This window comes from Bemisia tabaci, chromosome 7, assembly GCF_918797505.1.
Source record: "Bemisia tabaci chromosome 7, PGI_BMITA_v3".
Classification (NCBI taxonomy): Eukaryota; Metazoa; Arthropoda; class Insecta; order Hemiptera; family Aleyrodidae; genus Bemisia; species Bemisia tabaci.
This window is the reverse complement of record NC_092799.1, coordinates 19382716-19397517: the sequence shown is the minus strand read 5'-3', so window position 1 is coordinate 19397517 and position 14802 is coordinate 19382716. Positions and strand designations below refer to the sequence as shown.

Here is a 14802-nt window from a genome sequence, read left to right as displayed (position 1 = left end):
AATCGGTAGACCTGCGTCTATTAACACTTTGTATCCACTTTGTAACACTTCTTCCTAATTGTATTAAGAGTCCTATTAATTCCTAATATTGTAAAATGTCGTCGACTGAATGTATGTATTGTATACTTTAAAACGTGTGGCCAGAGAACCAAATTAATTATCTAATAGAGGAAAACAAACCAGATAAAAAACTTAAATAATATATTTTTACGAAGTCTTTGCCGTGAATATGGTCAATACCTTATACAATATACAATAAGACTACTTTATGTATACGTGATTATCGTTAAATAGTTGCGCAGCAAGATTACATCAAAGATTACCAGGTTGATCAGAAAAGTTGATTTTTTGACACCGTGGAGCAACGGGTTAAAGCTTGGGGTTAAGGGTGGCACAATTGCTGAGACCTACAGATGAAGTAATTTACAGGATTAGCGACAATGGTTCAAAAAATGATACGTAAATACTACCCAACTGACAATACAATGTCTGTTACAAGGGGACGTATACCGGTACTGCAGTTAAAGCTACAGGGTTAAGAAAATTATATATTGTTATTGACCTTTTTTAATAGTTGGGAACGCCCATGAGTCGCTAGAAACATTTAGAACCACACCTATAAAGAGAAATAATACCATGTGAGAATAAATACCAACACTAGAATACAATGATCATCGGAACAGTTTTTTTTATGTAATTAAATTGAATTGAATGATACACCAGTATATTTTACGAGCCTTGACCAAAGTTGAAAATGAACAATTAGAGTGCATTTTAAACGAGCGTGTTTTACACCCAGCAGAGGAGGAGGAAGAGGAATAAGAAGAAAATTAGCACATGAAAAGAGGTAGAGTTACATCCCAACTTGGACATTTCCTATTAATTGTGGAAGTACCCCGATGAATGAGATAACAACCTTAAATGTTGCGGTGCTACAAATCCAACAAATCAGGCCAGTTTCACAATTTTTGAAGATGACCCCTAACACTTTCTTTCGGTGAGCCTTATTTTACATAATTAAGCACTTATCGACGGTGTATGTCCGTAACCATATATCTTGTTTGCGGTGTTCGAAATTCTCCGATCCTATTTTATTCAATTAAAATAGAACAAATTTACACCACTCCTTGAAGTTTTCGCAGAATTTTTTTCGCACGAGGAAGGAAAATCACGGCAGTTTTCAAGAACTGTCGTGGAGCAATTTTCCATTTTAAAAAAAAGTATGACAGAAAACCTGCAACTTCGCAAACATGGTTGCGGACTCACACCGTCGTTCTGTGTTAAACGTTTTGTTTAAGAGAACCATTCACGTTTAACAATTTTACGTCACGGTCAAATTCATACGGTTAGCAATTCATCGTAACATTCCGAGCATAGTCTATTATTTTAATGATTTTCTGAAAGAGACTACAAAGAATGGGGAAAGCCTGGGGGCTGAAAACAAGCAAGACCGACCATAATTCTGAGATCGTGAACAGGGATCATGGACCTACGTCGGACCCAGACAGTAGCGCTAAGTTCGCAAGTTTAAAGTTTCTCACGGACCGGGAGTTCGTGCGCGTTGTAGACTGAAACTCCGCAAGAAGCGCTATTATTCCTCTCTTAATTTTTAACACAGTTTTATTTCTTCTCGCAGTTGACGGATCGACACAAAATTCATTTATTTAACATTCTCCGAGACTAGACAAATTTAACATTATGCCGTCACATTGGCGACCGTGTTCTATTCCGCCACCTTTTTACTCATCTCTTCCTTCCCACCGTAGAACAGGAATCCCGAAACTTTTTTCGGGGGAGGGGGAAAGTCACCTCCTCCTCTGTTTTACGCGAGTGAGAAGCGGATCTAGCAGGTTGGCAACACTGCCTTTCCGCCATTTGAACCTATAATGAATGATCGATTCTTGTCGGAGCACACCTGACCCATCCAAGAATCGATACATTTCTGTAGGTTTACATAGAGAGAACACATTGTTGCCAATTTTCTGGATCCATCACTAGAAAAAAAAAAAAACACATTGGATGTATAGTCCAGACTCTTGAAAACATTGAAAAGAAAAAAATACTCTTGATTCAATCAGATTTAAGCTTAAATTAAAACTAAATCCGCTTAAATTAAGAGGCTTGGTTCTTGACTTAAGCTAGATTCTGATTGAATCAAGAGTACGTTTTCTTGTCGATGTTTTTAAGAGTCTGGACTCTAGATCCAATGTGTTTTTTTCTTCTAGTGATCAATGACAACAGGAAGACCATTTGAAACGCTTTCGAATTTCCACGGGTTCAATTATTAATTCCGAAAAAATGAATATGAATCAAAGTTGGTGAAATTTATTCGAGCCTCTTGAAATTTCATGAAATTCCAGTATCCTTCTCCGGTCAAAAAATTAATAGTGATGATGGACATAAGATGAACATAGGAATGCTCACCGTAGAAATATACCCTTTGCACGATGAATACACACAAAGTCACGCCGTTACGTAACAGTGTAACAGTGGCGAGGCGTGGATGATCGATTATCGATACATGCTCATTTGAAGCTGTAGTGAAGAATCGATTATTAAGGTGTCAGCTGCGAACACTCTGTTATCGATCCTTAGCAATGGGTTTAAAGGACAGATCAATCGATACATCGTAAAGCACGCCACATCACTGTAGTGTAACGCTGTCGAGTAGTGACACGCATCCACGTTTTACGTAATTTTTGAACGATCCCTTGTGCGTGGGCGTCTGAATCCTTTAATCTTATTTAGATGTCGTATCATATATCGATTGTTCCGCAAATTAAACCTATGGTAAAGAATCGATTGTTAAGGTGTTCGCTGCGAACACCCTGATTATCGATCCTTTTACATAGGTTTAAATGGCATAACAATCGATATATCTCAGAGCACGTCACGTCACTGGTATCTTGGCAGGAAGCCGTCTTTTCAGCTTAGTTTCAGAAGAAACATACATCCTATTGATTTCTGCGTATGGATAAGTGCTTTCGGGGATTGCATTCGCACATTAGGCTCCTTTTCGTCAGGCGGCGCGCCGTACGTTCGTGATGGATGCGGGTATAATCTTCACCGATGAAATCTAATCTTCGGCCCCAAAACCAAGTAACTGATCTTCGAGGAAAGCTGAAAATTATGAATTCGCTGGAAAAGTTTTTGTTTAATGGGTTTATCCAAAACGTAGTTTTTCTTATGGTGCGTTATTACCATTCAATGAACTGGTATCTGGGTGCAGGTTCGTAGACCGACACTGATCAACATACGTAATTTGGATTGACTCCCAAAAGGCAGCTACAGAACATTTTGGTATGGATGAGTTTTGTGATGGTTCATGGAAACCTTTAAAAAGTCGCAAAACGACCTCTGCAATGGGAGCGTTTATTTGCCGAGTCCCAATATTTATCCCTAATTCCGAATGGTTCACAACGGTTATGTTTATCCACATCTTTCTCTATAATATGAAATTATAATGGTACCGCATAACACCTGAGGCGCAAAGCTGGGGGGGGACGAACCTCGAAACGGTTAGGGGGCGTACCCCCTAGTACGGTCAACATTTTCACAAAAACATTTGAACGGTGAAGATTTAAGTAAAACGAAACGAGCGCAGTACAAAAGAAAGTGATACTTTGCTCCGCGTAGGAATCGCCTTTCGTTTTCTGGGTATATACTTCCCCAACTCCGGAGAGTTAAAATAGTCGCATCAATTGAACTGTTCGGATGAAATTAAAACGACACAAGTGTAGTGAAGGAGTAGTGTCATATTACTCCGTGTAAAAAACGCCTTCAATTTTTTGGGCATACTTCTCTAGCTCCGGAGAGTTAAAATAGTCGTATCACAAAAACAATTGAACTTTACGGATTAAATTAAAACGACACAGAGGATGAACAAAAGCCAGTAAAATTATAAGAGTGTTTATCCATTAGTTTTCTTGAGTAAGCATAAACTATAAAGAGAAATACCTATGAAGGCAGATCGAGAAAGGTGGTTCTTTGCCAGAGGAGCCAATTCTTTTCTCAGTTACGGAATCTTAAAAGCTCCTATATTTTCTTACTAGAGAGAATGTCGATGGTGAAACTGCAAAAATGCGTATATCGATTGCGGTGTTATCTCCGCTCTTTTTAAGCGCTCAGCCGATAGGCAGCGCTTTTTGATTTCGACTTGCCTCTGAGTACTAGTATACTGGTGCTAATGCATTTAAATGGCGCACTAGCTCATCGATGTGTAGGCTTTTTTGGGGGGGGGGGGGGGTCCATTTTTAAAATAAATAAAGCTGTGAAAACTGTATTTTATGCTTTTAACGTAATGCGCAGGTAGTTTCGATCGTTTGTCTGTAAGAAAATTTCTTAGCGGTAGAGTAATTCTTATCGAAATTGATCGTTGAACTCAAATGAAGCCTAAAAAAACGCGCCTGATGAGCTCAACGGTGAGCTCATTTTCGGGAAACAAAAATACGCGTTTACGGTTTCCTTGCTAACCTTTGTTTGCTATCAGCTGATGTTTTATTTCCATTTCCCAGCCAAGTCGACGGAGTTTATACGTCCTTTCTTCATTAAATACATTTACTAACACCTGAGCGCTTTTCTAATACGACAGTATTAGAACTTTCCCGCTCGTTTTGTTTTTTGAAAGGAAACTGAACCAACATCGTGGCTTGAAATTTTCACAGAATATTCTTCACATAGAGAAGAAAAATATCCGAAGGGCTCAATAAATGATGTTAAGTGGTTTTCCATATGAAAAATAAAGTATGACAGGAAGTCTGCAACGCCGCAAACCGATATACGCATTTCTGCAGTTTCACCATCGATGTTCTCCGATATTTTTCGTCGAAATCTTCAAGGAAAATTATCCCTGCAAGGGAAAATGAAAACATCACGAAACTTTGTCCAGAAAGGATAAATGCTGTCTTTGAAGAAATCGTACGACAAAGGAAAGCTTTAACGTCGTACACCGTGAATCGTAAGCTTTTAGTTTCACCGTCGGTTTGTGACACAAACGACGAATCGCTGGAAAAGTTACAAAAGGGGCGATGAAAAGGTGAAAGAAAAACGGGAGGGAGCGCCGGAACCACAAACTTAATTTTCCCTCCCAAATTACCGAGGAGCGTTTCCAGGCTTAGAAATAGTGAGTGAATAGATCATCTCTTTATATTCTACTTTATTTTTGGTCTAATTCTTTCCCCTTTTCACAATCGTCTCAAATTGCGTGAGCCTCATTCTTCGACAGGATGTAATTGACATTAGACCTGCGGGCTGAAACCACGTCCAAATTGGCCTTTTAAGTCCACAGTTCACAGGTCTCCCCAGAAAATTCCTCTCTAATCATCTCGTTGTTCCAAGAGAGAGGATTATTCGCTCACGGTTGAAGGAAGATAGGGAAAAAGCCTATTTCATGACTGTGTAAGAAGCTTTGCAGGTTTAAAAAGGAAATCTGGGACCTCTATTTCCATTTCCTAGGTTTCAAATCGTCATTTTCTAATTAGTTATGAGTCTTGTAGGGGGTACGCCCCCCGGTCGCTACGCGGCCAAACCTCCCGTGAAAATGCGTATATCAGCTTCCTTAATTTATTTATTATTTCATCTGGGGTTCTCGGGTGATAAAATTTAAAAAAAAATGAAAAAAAATGGCGATAAATAAACTTTTTTACGGTCGTGGGATAATAGACCGTATTCGATACGGGTTCGATGTGTCGTTTGGTTCAAAACAATAGAACATAACCTCAAACCAAACTGTAAGGATTTAATTTGAAAAAGCTGAAAATGAGAAATTTCCTGACAATTTCACTTTGCATCGGCATTTGGTACTCAAAAGAATAAAAAATCTGTTACAAAAGACCCGTTCTTTCAGATTTCTGAATTTACTTTTGAGGCTATTTTTATGTTTTGAACCAATCGATATCGATACAATCTCACCCGTTTGATGTATCGAATACGATCTATAAGCACACGATTTAAATTACAGTAAAAGGGCTTTAAGAAGGTATTACCGACGTTATGGAAAAGAAAGTGTGCCGGCATGGGCGTCCCTCTAAATGACCAAGAAACACTGTTCACGCTATGCTTTGCTGACGACCAGGTTGTCATAAGTCAAGATCACGATGACGCGGAGTATATGACCCGAAAGTTGGTGGAGGAGTACCGGAAATGGGGCCTCGAGGTTAGTGTCCGTAAGACAAAAAAGATGTCAGTCGGAGGTGCTCAGCAAAGCATAGTCCTGGAGGATGGTCAACATATAGAAAGTTGCGAACAATACAAGTACCTGGGGGTGAACCTGACTTCGGATGGGAAGCTGGATCAGGCCATTCGGGACCGTAATCTTCTAGGAAGGAAAGCCATCGCCATGCTTAATGGGATCCTTTGGGACCAAAGGATTTCCAAAGACAACAAGAAGAGGATTTATAACTCGGTTGTCAAGCCTATTATCACCTATGGCAGTGAAGTGTGGCAGTTGAAGAAGCGGACCCAAGAAATGCTCAAGGCGACCGAGATGGATTTCTGGCGACGATCGGCTGGAATCTCGAGGAGAGAACGTGTCAGGAATGAACGTGTCCGAGAGATAATGGGCGTTGAGGGGACGATTGTGCACGATATCATGACCAAGCAATTGGTATGGTATGGGCATGTGCAGAGAATGGCTGATACCAGGTTGCCGAAGAAGGTGTTGGAGTGGGTCCCCCCAGGTAGGCGACGGAGAGGGCGTCCAGCCAAACGGTGGGTAGAGGGCATCCATGAAGAGATGGAGAGATGCCACCTTCCGGAGGATCTCTACCATGACAGATTCCTGTGGAGAATAGGCGTCGCAGAGCGCCCTAGCGCGCCGTAAAAGCGGCTCATACATACATACATTACCGACGTTTTCAATGCGCTTGTGATGAGTTTCGTGGGATTTCTTCTCTTAAAAATCAACTCGGTCTGCCGTGTTCGCAGTGAGCAACGAACATATTGGTGTTCCGTTGTCCTACAAAATGTCACAAATATCAATGGGAGGTTCAATGTTATGTCATGAAGGTTTCACGAAGAGGCTGGAAGAAAGAGAGGCAAGTAGGCGCAATGTTTTTAGGTAAACTCGGAAACATTGTTTCCAACTCTGGCGGGGGGAAGTCTGGGGATTACTTTTGTTTATGATTAATATTTCATACGGCTCGGGGGACGAACTTTCAAATAAGTTTGATGGTACCTGTGACACGCAATAAATTTTTCTACGCTGCTGTAACCAAGTTTGATGATTCGGTGACTTAAACTACGAGAAAGTCGGAGAAAATAGATTACGCAAAAGTGTTTCCCCGGAAAGTGAGTTCGGTAAATCTTAAACCATACAATGGATGCGATTTTTTCCTCCTATTAGAAATTCTTGATCTTCATAAAATTGAGCTTTTGAAAAATGCCCTTCCTGAGCTCGGGAATTTCTAAACGTATGGTTTTGACGTGCTCTTAGATTATTAACGGGGAAAAAAGAGAGTAAAACCCTCCGTATGCGCAGTTTCCCTATGAATTGGACGTATTTCTGTCAAACAGGACTATGTGCATTAAGACATGAGCCCTGAGACCCATAAGGATAAATGCATAACAGGGCTCACGTCATAATGCACTTAGTTCCGTTTGACAGAAATACGTCCAATTCAAACTTTAGGGCTCATTGGTTTGTTGGCGGAACCGAAAGCCATACCTCCTTCATCAAAACTTCACACGGATCGCATTTAGCAAAAAGGAACCAGCGCTATTACAGAGTTTTCAAAATTGTGCAACTTCAACCTTTCTTTTAAAAATACTCACTATTTGTACAGTATTAAAATTTATACAATTATATTTCTTTAAAATTAACAATTTTTTGTGGAATGGAAAAATGTTAGCTATCCTGAGATATTTTTTAGATAATTATGAATGAGCAAAAAAAAAGATAATTTTTAGATAATTATGAATGAACTAACAGCTTGTCTGGTGCGGTCATGTCAATAAGATGACGGAAGAGAGGTTGCCAAAAAAGATGCTTGATTGGGTTCCTCCTGGGAAGAGACGAAGAGGACGCCCGGTGAAAGGTTGGCGACAGAGGGTTATGGATGAGATGCGGAAATGCCAACATCCTGATGACCTGTGGGCATGGAAGGACCGAGTTTTGTGGCGGTTAGGCGTCGCAGAGCGCTGTGAGAGCGACTCTTATGTATGGTTGGTTGGTAGATACGTTTATTTGGTGCTTTTAACAATTGAGCCATTAACACCTTAGAGGAGAGATCAAAATATAGTACAGAATTTAAAAAGTAGGGGTCACAAAAGGTAGTACAAAATTAGAAGTTAGGACAAGGAAAGAATACATTAAATTTGGAGATTAATTCGTTTGAAAAAGAGAGGGATTTCACGAAAATACTTTGAAAGGATGGTAGTATGTATGTATGCATGCGTGAGAAAAATTTTTACGACACTGTAATCGTGCTGGTTCCTTTTTGCTAAATGCGATCCACATAGTGTAACTTCGCGGAGCAATTGAGCGATTTCAAAAATTCAAGTAAAGTTCGGTTCCTTGAGGGAAGAGACCCGGCAGAAATAAGGGATGATTGTGGCGTGTTATTCGAGCTCTAAGTGGATTGTGATCAATTAGCGAGTCTTTCGAGAGCAACAGCGATTAATTCGAATGACAAAGGGGCGGTTTATTGGAGAGAAGGCTTAACCTTACGGGGTGAAAAAGGGTTCGAGCGGAATTAAGGAGCGGTAGGAAAATGTTTACTGCGGCTCTTCCGAGACACGGTTTATAGATCGAAGCGTGAAATGTATAATTTGTACACTTGTGCGATAGATCTCTTAAGCCTTTCCGCATTATCTGACAATGCCAGCTGCGACATGGTAAAGCTATGATTCCGTAAGGTTAACATAGGATCCTCTAAATTATCATTCATTTCTCTTGCTCCAGTCTAAATCCCTTCGTCGTAAAATGGTGTCAAATAGGCGCTGCCGCAAGTCTCTCCGCAGCACCGCCGTGCTAGGGAAAAACGTCATAAGAGCATTCGATTGTTGCCAAATTGCCTCTCAGAAAATATTTATTTCTGAAGACTGTTATGCATATTTTTCCTTGAGATTTCCAGAAACTTTCGATCAAATCACGAACAAAATGCTTCAAAGAATTGGATGAAAAAAGGTAACAAATATTCCCGAAAATTCAAGATTTCTCGAAGGAGATTGGACCCCTACCTCTTTTTTCCCCGTGTAGTTGGCTAAAAGAATCAGCGTTTTTTTTCTAACAATTCCTCTCAAGTAGGTCAAAGCGAAATAAGAAAAGGTTTAAAGTTCCACAATAGAACAATATAGACTTGCAGGAGGAGGGAAAAAAAAAACTTGTAAATTCACGGATATTATGAGATTTTACTACCGGATATCATCAAAGTCGGCCAACATTCGAGCGACACACATTGTTCGGGAACTTGGAAAGACAATGACGGAACAATGCGTGGTCTGGAGAGAACCAGGGAACGTGACAAGGCGAGAACGGACAAAAAACCGCTTGCACACGAGCATAGTGGCGTGGCGGGGTGGGAGGGGGTCGCGGCCCCTCGAAATATCACCCGCAATTACAACGGGACAAAGAGTAAAATGTTTACAATGGCCCTTTGTTGCCGTAGGCACAGTGATTCATACGCCACTTGATGAAATTAGTTTAGTCCATCCGAAACAACGGATATCCCTCCACGCGTGAGGGTTCCCGAAATCCCCGCACAATATGATAACATCACTTTGGAGTTTGTCCGACCCCAAATAAATTATCGGCGCTAATGCTTCGTATCTGATTCATCGAAATACGAACATAACGCTGGTGCGGTATAGGAAAACACTCTCTATACCCATCCAAAATTTTAGCGTTCGAGTTAATACAGTTTTAGATCCTACTTAGGATCTATTTCACAGCCCTGCAAATTTTTGGTCTTGTCACATTGGACAAAATACGGGGGCTTTAGAGGTAAAAATAATCGAAAACTGGGCAAATTTGGTGAAATTTAAAAAAATAATGATTCTTTTGAAGTTCCTGCATTGCCAAAATGATTGGATTATACCTATTAGATGTGCGAGTAACCTAAACACGCGTTCAAATTAAATGAACTATTTTTACTTATTTCATTTTTTGAAATTTTTGATTGTGCAAAAATGCCGACGTGATGGAATTTGTTGGACGTTTTTTCGAATTCAGCGCTGAAATATACATAGGAATCCATTAGGAAACTTTCTGCAATTGACATGATAAAAAATTTGCAAAGCTGTGCTTTTTAATCGTCACACACAAATAGGATACCTAGCCCAAGAGTTAGAGCCTTAAAAGTGGTTGGGCAATTCTGATTCTAGCGACTAGAAAATGATCGCTTTGTCTATTGAATAAAAGTCTAAACATCGAACCCCACCAAATTACAGGGGAACACCGTTGTGAATTAAGAATTTTCTTGGCATATTTCAAGGATTAGGAGCCCCCATTTCAAAAACAATATTGTCCTAGATGGGACACAATTTTTTAATTATCGATACGAATAACACTTTTGAAGAATTAATTATTGATGAAGTGTTTGGGGGAATTTGCAGGGATGAGGGTTGAAGTTTTCCTCCTTGTAACCTCCAAAATTCTTAGTTGAAAATTTAATGGAGTATATATACGAACTCAGAAATTTTCTCTCCCTTCTTTTTCCACATCAGATATCTCTAAGAGGATAATCAGACGCTAACAGTCCCTTGAATGCCATCTCTCTTCTCTACCTAATCAAGCCAGCCCCACGTAACCGTTACAGGAGGCCAACCCTTTTTACGTATATCGTAGGACATCCTAAATATATTGTGGTGAAAATAACCAGTGCAAGGAAGTACAGAGGCACATATAATTGAAAAACTTTTCTGATACTTCTCTACATCAGTTGCAACGGAATTAAGTCTGGAAGGAAAGCTGCTATTTTTTCCGTGCGGACGACGTGAGAGATTGCCGGTGTTTTGACAAGTGACATGTTTAGATTAATCATCGGAGCAAGAACTTGGAGCATTCTGATCTGCCGGAAAATTGAAACCGCATTGTAATGAGTCTAGCCCGAAGCAACGGGCGACAAGTTGGGTGGAAGGAGTGGGGATGACTGCTGGGCAATTGTGCGGTGGTGAGGGGATGAGGGGTTGATGGAAAGTAGACTTAACCTCCCAACACGAACCACGAGACGGCTAGTAGGCATTGCCAAACTTGATCGGAAATTGACTTTTCATACTTGCGAGACCATTCACTAGGAAAAAAACACATTGGATCTAGAGTCCAGACTCTTGAAAACATTGACAAGAAAAAGGACTCTTGATTCAATCAGATATAAGCTTAAATCAAGAACCAAGCCTCTTAATTTGAGCGGATTTCCTTTTAATTTAAGCTTAAATCTGATTGAATCAAGAGTATTTTTTCTTGTCGATGTGTTTAAGAGTCTGGACTCTAGATCCAATATGGTTTTTTTTCCAGTGTTGTTCATTTGAGGGGCTCGGAGGACAAGGCGCGTTAGTGCAGCTTTTGAAAAAAATTGAGATATTCATGAATCAAGTAAAACTAGTTTTGATACAAATTCTGTGAAAAATTCGCTCCGGAATTTAAATTTTCAAGGATCAAACAGTTAGCTCGAGCTTTCTTTCCGCCATTAGGATCCATGTAATTTTGAAACTTCAAACACGTATTTATCGAAATAGCAAAGACTGCACTTATGCGCCTAGACCTCCAATCCCCTCATTTGTATTTGTTGAATCAGATTCAAATAAAGCGGGAAAGCTCTAATACGGTCGTAATAGAGAATCACTGAGCTGGTTTCTATGCAGACGCGTTCTTAAGTTCCCTGGAGAGCTCTGAGACCTTTGTTTCAATAAAAAATACAATTTCAAGGAAAATTATTAAACTTTACTTTTCCCCGATCGAGACACATTCCCTTTTATCCGTGGTAGAGGTTTGGCAACACGGTGCCCGGTTGATGATTAAAGCTAGGTCACTAGAGCACAACTGTGACGTCATGGCTTCTAACACTTTTCACGCAATCCTGATTTCCTTGCAAACACGACAAAAACTCTTTGATTAAGCGGATTATTCCAATGCAGGGGTAAAAAGGAGTAAGGGAGAAAAAAAAAACAAATGTCTAATTTTCCTAACTTTTCCGCCATTAATTGAGCCCCCCGCCGGGCCGGAGCGACGTCACACGGCAATGCATCGTCTTAGCGTCGAGCGGTTTCTTCTGGTCTAATTCGGGCTCAATTATGGCAAGTTCTGAGCGAGCCGAACCAACGACCTCACCCGCCTCTCCTGCTGCCAACTATGGCAAAGAAATCAGCTACCTGAAATCGTTTTCATACTGTAAAACACTATCAAAACGTACAGAGCATCTTCTGGTGTTTTAAAATATGCGCGATTGAGCGTCCTTGTGTCTCGTTGCAGCTCGACAAGGTAAAACGCCTTCAATTTTGCGTGTATGCTACGTGGACATCCATCGAGTACGAATAGTTGTATCCCCGCGCCGTGACACGCTTCGCACTACGGCTGTCTTCCAGGAGTATCGGAATCATGCTGCCGTGGCTAAGGAAGAACGCCGTATGTAAATTCGAGAGTTGCAAAATTTCCTTCGATAAAATGTTTATTTTTAAGGAAAGCTATAAATATTTCTCCTTGAAATTTTCAGGAACTTTAGGTGGAATCGCAACAATATTATCTGAAACATAGGAAGAAATATTCATAAATTTACCGGGAAATTCGTGTTCAATAAATGGAAATTTGGCAGCGCTTGAAGGTTCATACGGCGTTTTTTCTTAGCATGGCAGCATAAAGCCGAGCAGTCAGCTTATCTAACTATACAACTAATTTGACGTGGGTGCAGAATTTTAAAAAAAAATTAATGGTTCTCCCGAGTAAGAATCCCTTTCGGTCTTGATCTGTTTAAAAAGCATTATTTTAAATGAGGGTTTGATCGGTTTTTTTCTATTTTCGATTGTTTTGACAATACTTGCACTATTGTGAGACATGTCGATGATGAAACTGCAGAAATGCGTTATTCCGTTTGCGGCGTTGCAGATTTCCTGCCATATTTTATTTTCCATGTGAATACTGAACGTCCTTTTTTGAAAATTCCAGTGATTTTCTTCTCTTTTTAAATGCTACTCTGTGAAAACTTCAAGGCATGATGTTGATTCAGTCTCCGTTTAAAAATAAAACAGGAGCGGAGAGTTTGAAACACCGCAACAAATATACGCATTTTTGCAGTTTCACCGTTGGTGTATATTATAATGCCACAAGCCTGAAAAAATGTAACTTGAATTGATAAATCGACTTATACGGCGCAGATAATTAAAATTCAAACCGAGAAGGGATGGTTTTCTGGTACGGTGGTTCTCACTCAATCATTGTACTGCAATTTAAGAAACAATTTCTGCGTAGGTTATGAGTAATTTTCATTTTTAAACCAATGAACTTAAAAATCGATTGAAAAATTGGTTCCGCGATATTTGTGGGCATGTTTTCACATCTAGGGCGATTTTGACTACAACTTTAATTTATTCTGCAATTACTTTATGTTAATAAGCCACAATGTATTTGTTAACGTCTTGCATCTTTATTACGCGTAACTATAAAATTCCGTCCCTCTTTCACGGAAAATTCAAAGGCGTCAAGTGATAAAGACTTTGAGACTCCCAAGTTTAGTGCCTCATTCTAAATGGCTCTTCACTACCGTGCTAAGAGAAAACGCCGTACAAGCATTCGAATGTTGCCAAATTGCCTCTGGTGAAATACTTATTTCTGCTGACTTTTATGCATATTTTACCTTCGAATTTCCAGGAACTTTAGATCAAAGTACGGACAAAATTCTTCAAAAAATTGGATGAAAAACAGTTTGCAAATAATCCAAAACATTCGAGATTTCTCAAAGGAGATTTGGCAACACATGATGGCTCATACGGCGTTCTTCCTTAGCACGGCAGTTGAGGCAGGCTGAACCCAGCGCGCCCAGGAGATAAACTCCAAAGTTCAATGTTCAATTTAAACCCCAGGTATTCTAACAAAATACGGCGCCCGAAGCTCCATGCCTCCGCCTCCTGGATTGTCAAGTCGAGCTTGCGAGGGAACACTCTTCGCGAATCCCCCGTGAAGAACGCCCCGGAACAATTCGAGCTCTCAACAGCGACTGCAGTGCATGCTCTTTTTAAACTCATCATTTCACTCTTTGTGATGCATATTTAATGCCTCATCTCCGGCAAGGATCTCCCTCCCAACTTCAATATTTCATGATGCAGTGTTTGTGAATCTAAAGTTCCTGAATTTACGTTTGTATGTGTTGCTGTCGGCTCGCTTGTTCGCGGGATCCTCTGGATGTGTTCGTTGCTTGTATCGTTAGCTCTGGGAGAATTTCCTCAAACTTTAGTGCATCTTGACCTGCGTTCTTTACTCCAAGCCCGGTTTTATAATGCCATACTAATGAAACACTCCGTATCAGAATTTGAATGTTCGCATATATTGTTTGATAAATCACGAATTTTCAGGGAAGTGTTTGATGATTTTTCTTCCAATTTTTGGGCCATTTTGTTTGCGATTTAATTTACGATACCTGGAAATTTTAAGGAGAAATGGACGTATTTCTGCCAAACAGAGCTATATCGACGGTGAAAGTCGGCAATCACATAACTCGGTTTGCGACGTCGCAAACTTCCGGTCATACTTTATTTTTTAAATGGAAAACTACTCAACGATAATTCTTTAAAACTGTCATGATTTTTCTTCTCAATGCGAAGAAAATTCTGCAAAAACTCCAAGAAATAATATCAATTTGTTATCCTTTAAAAAAA

At 40.0% G+C, this 14802-nt stretch overlaps 1 protein-coding gene across 9 annotated transcripts in view; it reads right to left on the bottom strand.

Annotated features, from left to right (window-relative positions):
* eag (potassium voltage-gated channel protein ether a go-go) overlaps positions 1-14802 on the bottom strand; it is a 389509-nt gene that overhangs the window by 182188 nt on the left and 192519 nt on the right. For 6 of the 9 annotated variants that reach the window (XM_072302442.1, XM_072302445.1, XM_072302446.1 and 3 more), the window contains one exon: positions 563-616. The exons of the other annotated variants lie outside the window; for them this stretch is intronic. In XM_072302442.1, the coding sequence (XP_072158543.1) occupies positions 563-616 (54 nt within the window). The remainder of the gene's footprint in view (positions 1-562; positions 617-14802) is intronic. 9 annotated transcript variants of the gene reach the window in all.